The following is an 18,059-nucleotide window of genomic DNA, read 5'->3' on the forward strand; positions in this document are numbered from 1 at the left end:
TATTGAAACACAAACTTGAATCACATTTACTGGAAATCATGTTAAAAGTCCTTGTAGTTAGGTTTAGAATTTGTCAGTAATTTTTTTTACTTGTGGGACCATCTCATTCTCTATATGGAAATTAATTTGTCAAAAGTTCTTAGAAAAAGGGAAAGGACTATAATCACTGTTATTGGGATTTATCTTGTGGTTGTAGTAGGCAGGGAAGGTTATCATCTCCCTCAACATAGAACTGACCATGGAGAAGTGAAGTGTATGAAGGTGAAAAATTAGTCTTAGGACAGGCAACCTCTTGTAGTACAGTAGGATCAAAGCATGGAGGAAAATTGGCCGGATTCAACACAGAGGCAATGTAGATTGATAACCCTTCACTACGTCCATGGTAGATTCGGTGCAATTCAGGGTGGGTGTGGTTAGGTAACTGAGGGCGCGCTGTTGTTATTGTTTCAGTGGTGAGCGGATCAGCCTCAGATGATTCCGAGGCTACTGACAGAGAGGATCCGGCTGCATCGCGCTCCAAATATAAGCCTCAGAAACGCTCTATTCAATTTAAAAAGAAGACGGGCGGCAGGGAGGGCGTGGCAGTGCGCCCCCCCGTGGTGCCCCCCCTGCCCCCCACACATCCCCCGCCCCACCCTCCCACCTCCCACCCACGCATGGGGCTGGCTGCCACCCCTCACCACAACCCTCTCTCGTACCCCATGGCAGCTCAGCTTCCCCCCGACACCGACTTATTCTCCCCCTCATGTAAGTCACACTCAGTCTTGCCTGCCTGGTCTCTCTTCCTTCTCTCTTTACTCTTCCTATACATCTTTATCCCTCTCAATCCTTATGAAATCAAAGTAGACCATAATGTCTCATGAGAATCTGCCGCTCGTAGAAGGTCCTCTCAACGTAGAACTTGAACTGTACTTAGGTTACATGACTTGTGCACTTCATATGATATTGCATTTTCCTCCCTCAATTACAGGAAGCGGGATGAACATAAAGATATGAACACAGTGTAACCAGATCCATAATTTTTTAATATAAAGCTGCTTGTGACTTGGATATCAGGTCAGCAATGCAATAGGTCTAAATTTGTTCACACTGGACTGAGGCACAATGAATCCACAACCTTTAATTCTAATGTCAAATGACATAAAACACACACTTGGATAATTAATTTATCCTTCGTAATATTTGTCTCCCAAGGCATAAAGTTAATTCTGTAGTGTTTGTCACATGTAACATCTATTGGGAGATAAATGATAAATTTCTCTATCAATATTAAATTTTTAACATTTAACCTTCTAAATCATGAAACATTGGACCCCGAAAAATTTATACCACTCAGACTATATCAGCCAACACAATATCTAGGCTGTGTACTAATCTCTGCAACATGTAGTTCCTATAAATGTACAGTATTTAGAATTGGCTTGAAATATATATTATGTATTATGCTGTGTGGTAAATTTGCTAATGTGCTTTCAAATATCAGGGTGCTTCTGTGTGGGCTGTAGCAGTAAATATTTGTTACTTATGATTAGTCAGGTACTTAAGTTGTCATTAGTGCCTGATTTCTGTTCTTCCTCCCTGTTATGTGTCTGCTGTGTGTGTTAATAGTGTGCAGTGCCTCTCACTTCCTAACATCAGGGTCTTGGATGCTTAACATCAAGGTTCTATAGTTTGTCTTGAGAAAATTTTAGTCATTTGCAGTTTAAATGATTTAAGTAAACAGTCATGTTTAATTTAAAGTGCAGTATCTATATTTGTGTTTAATTTATTCATGCACCCTTTTAAGGGTTTTGAAGGTAGTAATGTTAATACAGGTATTGGATCTTGAACAAATTATTATTAACATCAGTTTTATTGTGCCAATTTAAAGACGTAATTTAAGTATATATATATATATATATATATATATATATCTCACTGCAATTGAAGCATACTCTCATTGATGCTCAACCCCAGAACTACCAAGATGCAAATTCCAGGCACGAACCACATGGTTACCAGTTGCTGAAAGTTATCTTCATCCATATAATCTTTCACTGCAACTAAACAACAAACATCGGTTAGAGTGTCATGTTATAGATGATGCAACCGTTTAGATATAACTTGTAGAAGTTCTAGTGGATGGTAGCCAAGTACAGTAGTTTTGGCCTGGAGTTTGCATCCTGGCAGTCTAGGTTTGAACCCTGATGAAAGGATGGTTGTATATGTTTACATGATATGTGTGAGCAAGTCATTTGCAATTCTTATTCTTTATTCAGATTGTATCAGTCATATGTTCTAGAAACATGGTGCAGTATTTGAAATCGACTCTCGAAGTTGAGGATTAAATTTTGTCACTAAATATTACAAATGTGTTTGATGAAGTCTTCCATAATGAGATATGAGAATGAAAGCAAATCATAATGATAAAATATTGAATACATCCGTGTTATTTATATTTTAAAACAGATATTAAACTCTAGTTATAAAAGAGTGATACAGTACATTATTTTCTATCTTGAGCATAGTTAGTCTTTGTGCTTTAATAAACATCATCAACAAAATCTTATGATAAACACACAGTTGGTAACTGAGATTAAATGTACTTTGGCACCTGACTTTCTGAGTTATTCTTAAGACAAATAATTGAAACTAGATCATTCACAATTACTGTACAGTCAATATTGTTTTAATAGTTAACTTTGTCAGAAAAACTTTGTGTGATACCGATCTTTTTTGTCATATTCATTCATTACTTTCTCATTACGTTGTTATTATGGTATACCGAGTTCACAGACCCTAGTTATTCAGTCATGTTTTAATTACGACACTAATTCCATCAAATGGTTTGTGTTTGTAATATTTAAGACTGTGGGATCCCAATATTGTTATTACAAGGGGTCAGATGCATTTGTTTTGTTTTTTTATAGTGATACAGTATTGACATTCACAGCTGATGAGTCATATACATCAGCATTTGGTGGTGTTGCATGAAACTGATTCTCATTATGGAGATTTTTTTTTTTTTACAATTTATTTTTCAATGGAAGTTTAAGACACCAATTTAGCATATAATATGGAAGCTTAATTGGTCATTAACATCTATCTGCATCCTTGGCTTCATTGTATTGACTGTGGTAGTGTGGAGTAAGTAGATACATTATTCTTCCCTGTGATGGCTATTGATCTTTGTGAATACTATAGAGGTGTTGCTAATCATAGTACTAAGTGGTCAGCACACACTCCCCCAGATTGCTTCAACTTATGAGTACTGTAGAGCTTTTCTCAAAATTTGAGTTATAAACAAACTGCTAATCTTCATCCCCCTCCCCCCCCTCTCTCTAAGTCTTTCCATTAACTGTGTAAAATATGTGCATAAATTTTATAGTAGATTGTATGCATATATGTTTACCTTATTATCCTGCAGTACATCCTGATAATGACCAAACTTGTACTGAAACTTAATGGTTTGTATATTCTACAGAATTTACTTGTGTACCTTACGGCCACATGCACCTCATCATTTGTATTTTGTAATATTTGGCATCTCTTTAATGTTTTATATAAATCTGCTTGCTGGTTAATGTGGGGTTTTTTCTTATTGCTATGCACATGCCTGCTAACAGTTTTCTTGACTGCACATGCCTGTTAACTGACTGCACATGCCTGGTGACATACGTTGCTCCATGCACCTCTTTGATCTTTTTCTGTTGCTCTGTGCACCTTTACCTTTGTTTTCTTTCTCTGTGTACACACCACCTTCTCTCTCTTTTCACTTCATGCGCCCTCTCTATATTTTATAACAATGATTGTACCCCTGCTTACATTTTCTGTCGCTGCGGTTCTGGACACCCTACTACCATCTGGTCGTTCAGTTTTTGGCAGCTGTTGTATTTGTGCATCCCTGAGTAGTATTGTGGTTTGCAGCCTTGACATGAGGACGTTCTTCCTTTGGCAGTGTTTAGGATTTGTTGGTTCCTCTTGTAAAAGTTTAATGACTCATGATTAGTCTGATGTCTATTTATTGGTTTAGGTATTTATTTACCTATTCATTTATACCATTTATATTCTTATTTATTAGTATTTTCTTTATAATTTGCTTTTATTTGTACTCTTGGTTTAGTTTTGAAAAGGTTTGGCTCGGATTGAGTTTTATGATGTCCAGATCTCTCTCTCACATTTTTTTATTTTTTTTATTATTTCTTGTATGTGAAAATCTATAATTTGAGTATATCTCAGTTTTTATATACTGTACAGTAACAAAGTTTACTGTTTTTTTGTTTTCTTGTGAATCAGTTTTGTAAAACCATTAAGATGAAGTTTAATACCCAACTTTTTCAACTCAGAACTTTTAGAATATGTAAGCAATTTCTTTTTCAATAAATGGAGATGGAAGTAATGCTGATGGGTGTTGTGAGTTCATGTTGCAGAAGAGAAACACCATAGCAAAACGTATCTTTTACAGCAGTGAGAGAATGGAGGGTGATTAATGAAGGTAGATGGCAGATATTCAAAATTCTGGCCACCCTACCTCTCATTGGGAAAAGGTTTGCAAGGGTGAAAATAAAAATAAATGGAAACTTCCTGGAATAGATCTCAGTTTTATCAGCAGTTGATCTGACTTAGAATGTGTGCTATACCCAGGATAATACAGTATGTATAGAATTTGATATAGTTTCAGAACAAAAACAGTCCCGACAACCTTATTAATGAGAAAGAGTCGGTTTGAATTAGGGTAAAAGTCCAGCCTAATTCAGACCCCCAAAAAAAAAGATAGATGCAACATAGAAATTTAGCTCATGTAAGGTGTACAGAACCTCCAGTACTGTACTCCCAGATCTCAAGTCGACCCAGAACAAAGCTCAAGATCACATTCAGTGTTATTTTTTAGCAACTAGTCATGAAAGTATTAAGAAGGTACAGTACATACTTTGTTTTATCATTTAAGTTGTGGAATATGGTAATGGAAGTATATAATTATATGCTTTAGCATATATACTTTAATGACCATATGCATGACTATAGAAAGTAGAGAATGTGCAAATTTCTGAGCTAATGTATAGTAAATGGTGTTAATAGTTAATTCTGTGAATACTCCAGTGGAAAAGTGCAAGACAGAGTAGAATGCTGTATTGTACTCAAGTATTTGAATGTAAGCAGTGAAATGACAGCAACTGTTGTCTGTGTGGTTTTTTGAATTACAAGGTCTGGCTGATCAGTGTATAAATGTGTTGTTTCTCTTTAGTCAAAATTTATAAATATTTTACTTTCTTACGAGTATCTAACAATAGATATATTAAAAGTTGAAGCTTCTGCTTGTGAATGGATTTCTGTGGTACTTGGTATTTATTGTAACACTGGCAGCGAATGTTCTTAACCCAGTACAATACTTGTTGAGTTTGGTAGTGTGTAAACAATACAATGTGGGTATTAACTTCATAAAAAGAAAATCCTGGTTTTTGTTTATTTTTGTATTAGTATAAAGTATTTATTTGTGTGCTTGTGTTACTTAAAGATTTTTTGTAGCTTCTACAGTTTGATACATTTTATTCTCAAGTATGTGCATGGTAATACTGAAGCTGTGGTCAATGTTTCTCTTCTTGACTTGATCAACTTTTATTAAGAATAGGTACAGTATATCTTGAAGACATGAAGAGTTTTGTATCCTAGACTGCAGGTAGCCTAAGCATAGAAGTTATGTTGTTGTGCCTTTTATTGACATATGTTTATTTAAGTTTAGAATGTTTGTTTAGTATACAATGCCATTATTAGTTCAGGTTATATAGTTTTTATTTTTTCAATAAGTATCTTTAGATTTATGATACCTGCTATTCTCAAGGTTGGTGGTACAGTATTTGTAGCAGAGCATGGGGTCAGGGTAATAGCACCATGTTTAGAACTAGGGTACCCAACCTTAGTTCAAGAATCATTCCCAGCAGTCAGTGATCCTTTACTTCCAGGGTCAGTGACAGGTTAGTCCTCCATTCCTACCCCATGTGAGATTGTTTATGATTGTGCTCCGTATTTTTTGGAGGTGACACAGACTACTTCCCCTGAAGATTTGTAGCTACCCAGCACCATCTGTTAAGTTCTGTAGCTGTCTAACACCACCACCACTTTAGTTTTGTAACTGTCTAACACCACCACCACTTTAGTTTTGTAACTGTCTAACACCACCACCACTTTAGTTTTGTAACTGTCTAACACCACCACCACTTTTATTCTGTAGCTGTCTAACACCACCACCACTTTAGTTTTGTAGCTGTCTAACACCACCACCTCCATTTATATTTAGTCTGTTTAACACCACTAGTTAGGTTTTGCAGCTATGAAATGCTTTCACTACAACTTAGTTTTTCCAACTGTCTAACACCACCCTTTACCACTTAGGTTTAGCAGCTATTTACCACCACCTTCCACCACTTAGGTTTAGCAGCTATCTAATACCAACTTCACCACTTAGGTTTAGCAGCTATTTACCACCACCTTCCACCACTTAGGTTTAGCAGCTAAGCACCACCTCCTTCCACCACTTAGGTTTAACGGCCATCTAATACCAACTTCACCACTTAGGTTTAACAGCTATCTAACACCACCTTCCACCACTTAGGTTTAGCAGCTATTTACCACCACTCTCAACCACTTAGATTCTGCAGCTTTTTTAACCCCATGAAATAGGTTTGGCTGTGTCTTGTGTTGGCCATGATAATAATAACAGTGTTTAAGTGAAGAACTTGTGCTCAGACTCCCACAAGCTGAGTTGATGGAGTGTTTCCTGCATGTTTATGTTGTGTTTCTGTTTAATCTTTTTACCAGACAGTGTGACCAACTTGACCCATCATTAAAGAGCAGGTGCACCCCAGAGTTTTGTGCATGTTTTGCCAACATGCTACATGGAAATTCATAACTGCTCTTGAATTTAAGACATTAGGATCAGCTGCAAGCCTTTCTTACAGGTATATTTAGTGATGGACAAAATGCCTAGTTTTCTTTGAAGATGAGTATCAATAGTGTTTTTTTTTTTCCTTTACAGTGGCTCTCATGTGATTGTTCATGAGAGATCATTGGGTAAGATTTCTTGAGCATCAGGATTTAATATTTTAGCTTATATCCCCATTCCCACAGTTGCCCCTGGCAAGCTTGAGGGAGATCACATGTACAGGGTGATTCCTGAGGACGACTCTAGCCTTGAGGTATCATCTCCTCGTGACCAGCAATCCCCAATCCTCCCGCCCGGGGCACCAGCTCGTAAAGACACGGATAAGACAGCTCGCCGCAAGGTATTGATGACAGATGATTTGTAAATACTGTACGTTTATATTACCCCCACCTCTTGGGAGCTGCTGTATCTGTTGTATAATTGTATCTCTACCTCTGTAATTGTATATTTGATTTTGTAACATTGTTGGAACAGGAAGATGTGAATGGAATATGTCAATAGTCATTAGTGTAATTTATTTATATATGTTTGTTAATGTATTTTTAATAAACAGTTACAGTGCTGAAAGAGAATTCATTAAGCTTAAGAGAAAGTACCCAAATTTGTTTTCAGAGGCACTGATGATGGCATAATGGGAAGATGAGTTGTGCTGTAGTAAAGAAAGTCAAGAGAATGAGTAAAAATGTAGACTGAATCTGTGTGTATGGAACAGATACTTGTTTGTCTTATAAGATGGATTATCACAGAAATTTGTGCATATAATGGACAGGATATGGCAGTAACATGAGGTTAAAAGTTTTAATTTATGGTGTTTACAGAGATTGGTTGTCTGGAACCTGAAAGATCTTGAAGAGTATTGGGAAAGAAAAGTTGAGTTGAATGAATATAGGGAGGTAAATTGATGAAGCTTAAGGAGACTACTAAAGAGATAGTATGAACTGTTGGGTGTAGCTGGACTCAGTTAGTTCAACCTTTTTATTAACATTTGTATGACTAAGATTGTATGCTTTCAATCTAGCCACATATTGTATGTAATTACATAAGGAGAGCAAAGTTAAAGTAACCTAAATTTGGTGTAGTGGGTGTACAGTGGTCCCTCGGTTAACGAGCACAATCCGTTCCTGCAGGTTGCTCGTTAATCGAAAAACTCGTTAACCGAAACCATTGTTTCAATGGGTTTTTGGGTAATTGGTTCCAGCTCACCGAAAATTGCCTAAATTCAACAAAAAGAGTAGAAAAGTACACTTACTTTGAGGTGTGTATGTAGAAGGCTCCTGGATGATGATGATGATGGGAATTAGAATGGGGGTGGAGGAGAAGGGAGAAGAGAAGGCATTGGGGTGGAAGAGAAGTCACCCCATGGCGCCATTTCACCCATAAAATTTTAGTTCTCTTGGTGTAACTCAAGATTATTTTCTTTAAATCAACACTGCACTGCATTATATATTGTCAATATGTAAAATAAATTTCAAAATGATCAATAATTTGCTTGCAAACACAGAAAAAAAAGAGTTTAGTTGAAGTGAGTCTCAAGCAAGATGTTACCTCCACTGAAAAGACACAAAGACTGACGCCTGTATGGTGTGTTGAGAGGCTGGATGGCGCTCATAAAACTAGTTTCATTACCTTCAATTATGTTCAATAATTGTTAAAATGAGTAAAAAATTTATTATTAAACTTTTAAAATTATTGAATAGTATAAACTTCTTGATATTTGCTAAAATGGTAAGGAATTTAAGCCCTAGAACCGATTACTGTATTGGCGGACTAATACTACAGCTGGTGGACCGCCAAATGCAAGCGAAAACATGTTCAGGTCGGCTCGTAAGAAACTCGTTAATCGAGGGATTGCTCGTTAACCGAAGTTAAGAATCTTATGGAAGGTAACTCGTTTACCGAAATCTCGTTAACCGAGGCGCTTGTTAACCGAGGGACCACTGTACAGTAGTAATGTCTCACTGATGTTTGAGAGGTGTTGTTGTTATGTTAAGAGGAGGTTGGGAGTTAAATATTGATGTTCCTAATTCTGTCATAATCTGCAGCAAGAGAAGCTACGGTCACGGGAGGAGGCCCGCCAGAGAGAAGAGGAACGCAAGAGAGCCAAGGATGAAGAAAAGATGAAAAAAGCTGCAGAGAAAGAGAAGGTAATATAATTTATATTTTATTTTTTTATTTTGACCGTGTCAACAGTTAGGTTATTAATTTTCCATCATATTTTTTAAACGTTTACACTTTATAATAATTCTTGAATAAAATATTCCATTAGTGGGCCCTCAGTTTGGTGGATACCTTCCAGTGGCAGATGGGCTTCTACAGTATTCACATAGTTTTGTATGCTAATGTTTGAAGTTTTTTAGTTAGTGACTCGGCATTATTTGGCAGCTTGTATTTTTGGAGAACACTTGGAAGTCGTACAATTGATGCCCAGCTCCTTCTCTAAAAGTGGGTTGGTGATAGAAAGGGCATCCAGCCATAAAACTTGCTTCAAAATTTTCTGGGACACCATGCCATCAGGTAATCATGGCTAACATATACAAGCATTGAAAATAACTTCAAATGATGATGGAGAATCATGAGGGAGTAAGATCCACGGGTGAGAAGTTTTTTCTTTCTATAAAACTTTTCACATTGTTTGTCAGTGCATCAGAATTGTCTAGTTCTTTATCATAGTCCACTAATTAAAGCCATCAGAAGTGTGATGTACTAATTGAAAGGTCTCTTATGTTATAAAAAATTAATGCTCCACACATCTGGAACCCATCTGTGCTTGTGGGTGAGTGATGCACACTAACTTAGTGGATTTTGTTTTACATCACTCACACCGATTTGGCTCTTGTATGGCAAAAGACTTGTAATTGGTGTCCCTCCCTATCATTAAGGTCCCGACCCGAACCTTCTGTGACATGTACTTTTTGTGAGGCGACTTTAATGCAGTTAAAATAATTTTCAAGGAGGATTATAATGAACAATTATTTCATTATTCACAAGAGTTATAATGTAACTGAGTAAAGGGCATGTTGGGTTGTAAAGTGTTTTGCTTTTGTCAAGATTGTGATTAAGACGATTCCACAAAGACTAGGATCAGCTGAGAAGGTTACAAGGACTTGACTGCCATTGGAAGAAATGTTATAGTTTTGTGAAAGTCAACCAGACTTAGATTTTTAGTCAGGAATGCTCATAATCCCTTACTCTTCAAATATCCCTCCCGATACCTTGATAGAACATGGTTAGGTGTGTTCAATATATTATTCTAGAGTCTTAAGAAAAATAGAGTTTTATAATTTTCTAGGTCAGGCCAAATTTCGTGGAGTGATAACTGACCACACTGAGAACATGTAGATTTACTTAAGACCCTTAAATAAGCCTAAGAAGTGTTTCATATCAGTCACAGAAAATATGCAGTTTTAAAGTTGAAAGATCTCCAAGGTCAGGTTAAACATTAGTGACCTTCATCTCCAAAACTAGATTTCATTGGTCTCCTATTCTAGTTTTAGGCATTTCTACAATAACCCCCCCCCCCCCAATCTGTTCACTTTGGTCAAACTCAAAGGTAGTCACAATTTAGAGTTGAGTTTGGTATGGAATTGCATGCATGCAACAAAGGCTAATACTTTAAGCACTCCTTGTCTTCCTTTCATGACATTTGAGTCATAGACAAATCACAGACATGTCAATGTATTTGAAACAGGAACGGGAAAAGAAGAAAGCAGCCAAAAGTTCAACCAAGGGCTCAACCAAAGGACCTCCCCAGCCAACCTTGGATGATTTTGCCCAGAGTCCTGAGCGATCTGTGCCACTGTTCTTAGAGAAGTGTGTCTTCTTTATTGAGGTGGAAGGGCTTGACTCTGAGGGGATATACCGTGTGCCAGGCAACAAGGTGCACGTGGAACAGCTAACGACCAAGTTTAAGGAAGGTGAGGGAAGAGTTTGAGTGAGGGAAGTAGTACGGAGAGATGAGTTAAAAGAGGCAAAAGAATATTTAAGAACTTGATAATTGTACAAGAAAAATTGACCTTAGAATATTGAAGAAAGTAACATAAAGAGAATATGATAGAAATGAAGAAATTGAGATTGTTTGGATGAATATTAAGAGAGGGATAATGTTATATACTGTGTAGTCTTGGAGGTATACAGTAAATTTTAAACGGGACAGTTACCATGGCAACGAGAGACAAATGAGTGACAGTATGTCAAGTAATAATAGTAGTAGAAGAGTCAAAGTGGTTAGAAAATGGCTGGAACAAAGCAGAAATCATGTGTGTGTGTTTACTGAAAGACAGATGTATGGACCTGTACACACTGAATTTTTTTATTTCTTATAATTCTGTAGTCATAAAACTTCTGTTGGCACTGAAGAGTCATATTAGAGCTTCAAAAGTGTCTTGATATTGTTTTCAGAACCTGTGAGTGTATGTGTGTAAAGATGTTTGTGTTACGGCTGTGTGTTTTGAGATGATATACTCAACACCAGAATATTTGTGTACATGTTTAAGTTCACTTGCCATGATGTTTGATTTTTTGTTAATCCATAGAGGCATGCTGTAGATATCTTCTTTATACATTTAGATATACACAGATTACAAAAAATATTATGCTCACTTTGCAGTACTGAAACTCCACGCTGTTTTTTAAGACCTTCAGGCTTTCCACAAAAGTCATGTTCCAGTTTATAAATTTTACTGTAACAAAATCAAGAGATGGAATAATTGTTTTTTTTTTTTTTTTTTTGCAATAAATCAAGTTTTGTGTATTGTTTAGTGTACCTCAACATGTGCACCATTGGTGATCTGTAGCATATCCAACTGGTACTCCACTTAAGTCCATGTGTTAGCCAACATATCCTCTGTCACTCTACTGATACCTTCGTTTGTCCTTGAAGCTAACCTAACTTAACATTGATATATCCCCCACAAGAAGAAGTTTAAGGGTGTAATATCAGGAGATCGTGGGAAGATCTTGTCGAGGAAGCTACACACAATCAAACTCCTCCAACTGGGGAACCACACAATTGCCCAGTACACCAAGATACACACCACCTATGATATTCTGCCCAGCTTAGAAAAATACACGAGTCCACTTCAAACATTAAGTTGTTGAGCTATCAGGAATGTGTTCACAAAACATACATGGGTTTTCAGACCCCCATATTCTCCCATAATGTTGGTTAACTCGCCCAGACACGTGAAAGGTGGCTTCACAGAAGAAATACCCGGTACTATGTCTAGGTTTTCATTGTCTTCATCATTTGAGTTCAGCATGGAACATTCATACTCATAGTGCCAAGGTTTTTCATAAGGCTGTAAAGGTTGGGCAATTTGCACGTTATACGTGTAAAGGTGCAATTTCTTGCGTACATCTTTGTGTACCATTGATCTTGGTAGCTGCAGTTCTCCTGAAGCACAACAAATAGACTTTCTAGGGTTGCATTGGAATGTCTCTTGGATAATAGTAATGGTTTCTTGAGAAACACCTTGATGTCTACTTTGAGGCAAGCAAATCACATTTCCTTTCTCTTGAAACTTGTGAAACCACCTCCTCATGCTGGATTTGGACGGAGGTTCTTTTCCATATTGATGGGGATAATTCTGTTCTTGACTGCAAACCAGATGACACATTGAGCTTTTACCTGTGTAATTGCCATTTTCATTCAAGCTTCTATCATTGGGACACTCATATTACAAACTGTATATCCAGAAAATAACAACTTCATAAGTTGGGTAATAAGATTTTATTTTTATTTTGTCAAAACTGGAATAGGACTGTGGATACCCTGCAAATATAAATCCAAAAAGGGTGTACTTTTAAGTGACAGGAGTATATGTGGTTATAACTTCAGTATACCTAACACAGAAAGTGATGTTAACAACTTTGTTTTAGTTTTCTATCTTCCAGTTCAATATGTTGTACTGTGGAATGTTTGTTAACAAAAGATGCCCTTGGTATAATGTTTAGAAAGTAGAGATAGTTGTCAATAATAAGTGTCTCATGACTTGTGGCGTGTAACAGATAACACGGTGATCTTTGCCGAGTTGGACATTCCCGTGAATGCTGCTGCTACAGCCCTGAAGGATTACCTGAAACAGCTGCCACCCCTCCTGCCACAGAACCAGTTGACAGAACTCACCATTATTGCCAGTAAGTACACTTCTCCACCTTCCTCTCTCTTGTTAACATTGTCCAGCTTCTCTCATTACCCTCATGCTGTCCTCAACTTATTCCATATTGTAGAGGAATTTATGTATATACTCTCATTTTCACTTTGAGATATATATATATACTGTATGTGTGTGTGTGTGTATATATATATATATATATATATATATATATATATATATATATATATATATATATATATATATATATATATATATATATATATATATATATATATATATATATATATATATATATATAAATTTTTTTTTTCTTATAAACCCTCTACCACTATTGTGCAGGATAGCCAGAATCGGAGCTACAGTCTCTCTCTCTCTCTCTCTCTCATATATATATATACATATATATATATTTGCCTTCATTCATTAATGATTTTTTACTTGTTGGTTACTTCCTCCTCAATGATATGACCAGTACTCTGAGAAAGAAACAATCTTCAGGTGTGACCAGTGGTGGTAAGCAAATCATCAACTTGTAAATTTCATTGTCACCCATTGTATGTCCAGGTCCAGATGAGATCATTTCTTCATTTAGAGGAGGTAATAAACATGTTTGTCGCTCATTAAACTGAAGTTTTCCCATGCTTGAAGTTGTTGTTAGGAAAGTTTGTCTGAAACAACCTGGCAGCTCATTTGTAAATTGACCAACTGACTTTACTTTGATTGGCACAGGCATTGGAGACCGAAGCTTAAGGCTCCTTAGGTTAAAGGAGATGCTGACCGGTCTACCACGAGTCAACTTTGAGGTCCTTAAGTTCATCTTCCAACATTTTGTGAGGTTAGAACTTTATATATTGGTAAATCTTTGTTTATAATACTGTACTTGTTATTTGACTTCTAAAAATTTTCATTTTGTAACTTGTTTTATCAATGCATTGCATGATATATACCATGTTATTGCAATTTTTGTTTTACAGAGTTGCAGAAAATTGCAAACTGAATTCCATGGATAGCAAAAATTTAGCAATCTGTTGGTGGCCAACATTGCTCCACACCCTCCAGTTTACAGACATCGCTGAGTTTGAATCTCAACGTCCACACATCGAAGACATCATCCAGACCATGATTGACCAATTCCCCTTCCTATTCCAGGGCAAGGAGGATTACGTCATGGTCTGATATTAAGCTGCGTTTTCCTGGTAAACATAACTTAATTTGTTTACACTCAGCTCTCTTTTGCCATCTTCGGTGAAAATGCAGCTTTTGATAAACAAAAAAGGTTATGTTTAACATGAAAACTTAACCCTCATTTCCTGCAGCCAAGCCCTTTGCTGCACATCATTCTCGTGTGAACCAGGAATCTCAATACCATATGTTGTGTCTTGTGGTAATACCTGGTCGCCATTGGCTCTTGCCACATGCGGCATAACTTAAGACACTGTTGGCCACAACTGGATAATACTGTATTGACAATTTACACCATGAACTAGGGTTATTAACCCATAATGGAGAAAATATGACACGGTGCTGATGAGTAACAGTTGAGAGTTGTGGCCAAGTGGTGTTGTTAGTTGCCCTGAACTGCCTGCCAGTTCATCAGTGAACAATATCTTGTAATTTTACTTCACACAGTATTGTGTGTTATGTATCATAGGAAAGTCAACCAAAGAAAATTATCTTTCCAGTAAGAGGAATGATAATGATTTGTGATTAAATCAGGCAGAGTAAGTGGATGTTTCAACTAAAGTCAAATTGTTGTATCAGCAATGTTGACTGATTATAAATAGATTAGAATTTTGGGTCAACTTTCCAGTACATTAATTCTCTTTTACTGTGTCATGCCAGAACATAACCACAAAAACTGTGTGCAGACCAAGACTGGTGTCACATAAGGTTTAGTAAGTCAGATAACCACATCTGTGGTGGGTAATGTTTGGCCAGCATAAAGCAGTATTTGATTATATTGGGATTTTTCTCTCTCTCTTTTCTTCCCCTTCTCTCCTCACTCTCCTGTCTATATTCTCTTCTTTACTCTGCTCTGCTATTCTCTTCTCCTATCTTTCTCTCTCTGAAAAGACGAGTGTTCAATAATAAATTCTTATATTGTAAAAAGATCTGTAATCTGGTAGTGTGGTGATACAGTAACGTGGGAGTGGTCAAGGGAAAGTCAAATGTAGTTTTGACACTTGGTGAGAAGGCAGTATTAGGCACTAGCGTATGAGTCTTAAGGGTTAGCCCCCATGCCAGGCTGGGACTCTAGGCCACACAGAGCCCATAGTTACAAAGCTCTCCCTCCCCTGCCCCCCATCCCTAGCTGTGTGCCAACAACCCGACAGGATGACCCGTACCTGTATCTGGCTGGGATTAGACACTCCAGCTTATGAGAAGATTTCCTGTGTGCCATGAGGGAAAATTTAGTTAACGTTTCAAACAGAATTAGTCTTTTTAGCAGTATGTTGCTTCTCTTGGCCAATATTAGGGCACGTACAGTCCCTTATAGCAGTTTTTGGTGCCTCCTGAGGAGTATCACCTTCCTCAGTAATTGTGGTAATTCCTGTGCAGTATCCGCTCCCTGGGATTCTTCAGTCCCTCCTAGGTAGAGTCCCATTTCCCTGGCAGTGTGCGGCACTCCCAGGACTTTCTGGTTGGAGTACTTCCATCGACGTCCAAGTTAGATTCCTGTCAAAATTTGAAATCCTTCTAGAAATTTTAAAAAGTTGAAGATTAACCAGCATTGACTGCCAAAAAATTGAACTTACCATAGGTAAAATCAACCAAAAGTATTAATGTTTTGAGTTGGTGGTACTGTACTTTCATTATGAAGTAAAACATTTGACAGAACTGCAGCCTAGGAATCAGTGGAAGTGCCACAGTCACACTTGTTTATGTGCTGGGACAGGAGCTCACATATCAAATTGTTGAGTCTGGCCGTGTGAAGCATTCCATTGTACGACAGTGCTGCTTCTCACCTGTGGATCATCACTTAAACGTTCTCATGACGTTAGTATCCTGCCATGTTATATCAGCAATTGTGAGGGAAATCACTTTATGACCTCAGATTTATTATTGCACAAGCACATCGAGTTGTGTCGGTGTACCTCCAGTGTTGCTATTGTAAAAGAGATCAATATTTTGATTGTCTAGTGATCAGGCTGGTCGTTATAATACATTTAAACTATTCAAATTTAGGAGATCAATTTTTTATATATATATATATTTCCTGTTATGTATTAGGTTTTAAGTGGTTCATAAGAACTAGCCATAGGTTTGTTCACATCATAGGGTTTTTTTTTTCTATGAACTATATATAAAAAATGTGTTCTCAAATTGACCAAATAAGCTGACTTTGTTTAAATATGAATATGTACAATAAGTGACTAGTTGTGTGGGGTCAGTGTGAGCTGACATTATTACCTGTATGAATGATAGTGCCATAGTGTACGGCAAGGACAGGAAACAGTGCCAACGCCATTGTCGACGTTTTGTCTCATCGTCTCGCTAGTTGCTCCCTGTACTTTATTTTGTTACTTTGCCTCGTTTAGTGTTAGCCATGTGGCTGCCAAGTGGTACTATGTGTGAAGTTAGCGCTATTCTGTGTCATGCAGTGTCGAGTGATGGCAGGAGCCAGACCAAGATCCCACGGGTGATCGTCACTCATTAGTCATAGCACAAATTTGATATGAATCTCTTGTGGAAGTGCACCAGCACCTCAGTCATCGGGGATCAGCTCAATTAGAAGTGTGGACTGTGTGTTCTCTGGTAAATATCAGTCAAAGGCTGTGTGTTATGTCAGGCAACATCAGTAATAGGATGAGTTATGTCAGATTACATCAGTAAAGGGCTATGTGATGGCAGATTACATGTGGAAGAGGCTGGGTGATGTCAGATTACATCAGTAAAGGGCTGTGTGATGGCAGATTACATCAGTAAAGGGCTGTGTGATGGCAGATTACAAGAGGAAGAAGCTGTATGATATCAGATTACACCAATAAAGGGCTGACTGTGATGTCAAATTACATCAAATGCATAACTATATTGAGTGCTGGAGATGAGGATTGTGGTTCTCAAGGAACAAGGTGATTTACGTTGATGCTGGTGTAGATGTTGCTGCTGGTGGCAGCGTCCCCGGCACCATGGCTGGGTGCCACGTGTACAGTCTGTTGCATAATATGTTCCTTGCCTTGGGCTTTATATTGCACTACCCTGTATAGGTTACTTAATGTAGTTGAAATTGAAAATATGATCATTGTGTGAGAAGGTGAGGCAATTACTTAAGTAGTCATTTCTCAGAGGAGAGTTAATTGACATCAAGTGGTTAGTCAGAGCCTTGATGTATTTATTAGTGTTGTCATGTTTGGAAGATTGGCAGTATTTTATTATGACCATAGTGAGTTTCATCATTGTTATCTGTGATTCACAAAATTTTTGCAAATTCAACATCCAACCTAAAACCCAGTTGTGTCTGTTGATGATTTTTATTAGTGTAACAACAGGCCATATTATGTAACCAAAACAGCAAATACTAGTCATCAAGCCCTGCCCACTCGACTGCATCATGTAAATTTATTAATGTATTGCACTACATATTCTTGAATTCATTGTATAAAGTCTTCAAGCTATACAGACTTGTACAGCATATATGACGAGTGAGAGAATCCATGTACAGTGGACCTTGATGAAAGAGAGGTTTTGGTAGTATACTATATAATGCATATTTGGATTAGTATACTACTAACTATGAATAAAAGGCATTTGCAGTTGATGATTGTTTATTGTTATCCATTTCTCTTATGATCTTTGTAATATTCCATTTTCAAAAGCTTTAGACAGTTTGACTTTAATTCTGACCTTGTGACAATTTCTGTATGCATTATAGATACTTATAGGCTGTGTGCTACATTTTTTTTTAATCTTAATATGATTGCATTCAGGGTGATTCAGTGAAATTCATTGTTTTGCGGTACAGTATATAAAAGGGGATAAGAGGGTGTTATAATTTCTTTTCAAGAATCACAGTACTGTATATG

The 18,059-nt window shown here is 37.2% G+C and overlaps 1 protein-coding gene across 1 annotated transcript in view; it reads left to right on the plus strand.

Annotated features, from left to right (window-relative positions):
• LOC121855504 (rho GTPase-activating protein 190-like) overlaps window positions 1–17,792 on the plus strand; it is a gene marked incomplete at its 5' end in the record, with an annotated part of 106,380 nt that extends 88,588 nt beyond the window's left edge. Inside the window, 7 exons of the mRNA XM_042350479.1 lie at window positions 451–747; window positions 7,105–7,259; window positions 8,962–9,063; window positions 10,608–10,833; window positions 12,926–13,054; window positions 13,765–13,870; window positions 14,010–17,792. Of these exons, the coding sequence (XP_042206413.1) occupies window positions 451–747; window positions 7,105–7,259; window positions 8,962–9,063; window positions 10,608–10,833; window positions 12,926–13,054; window positions 13,765–13,870; window positions 14,010–14,211 (1,217 nt within the window). The remainder of the gene's footprint in view (window positions 1–450; window positions 748–7,104; window positions 7,260–8,961; window positions 9,064–10,607; window positions 10,834–12,925; window positions 13,055–13,764; window positions 13,871–14,009) is intronic.
• Window positions 17,793–18,059: the final 267 nt, after the last annotated feature.

The sequence above is a fragment of the Homarus americanus genome, unplaced genomic scaffold (genome assembly GCF_018991925.1).
Source record: "Homarus americanus isolate GMGI-L3 unplaced genomic scaffold, GMGI_Hamer_2.0 scaffold48406, whole genome shotgun sequence".
Taxonomy (NCBI): Eukaryota; Metazoa; Arthropoda; class Malacostraca; order Decapoda; family Nephropidae; genus Homarus; species Homarus americanus.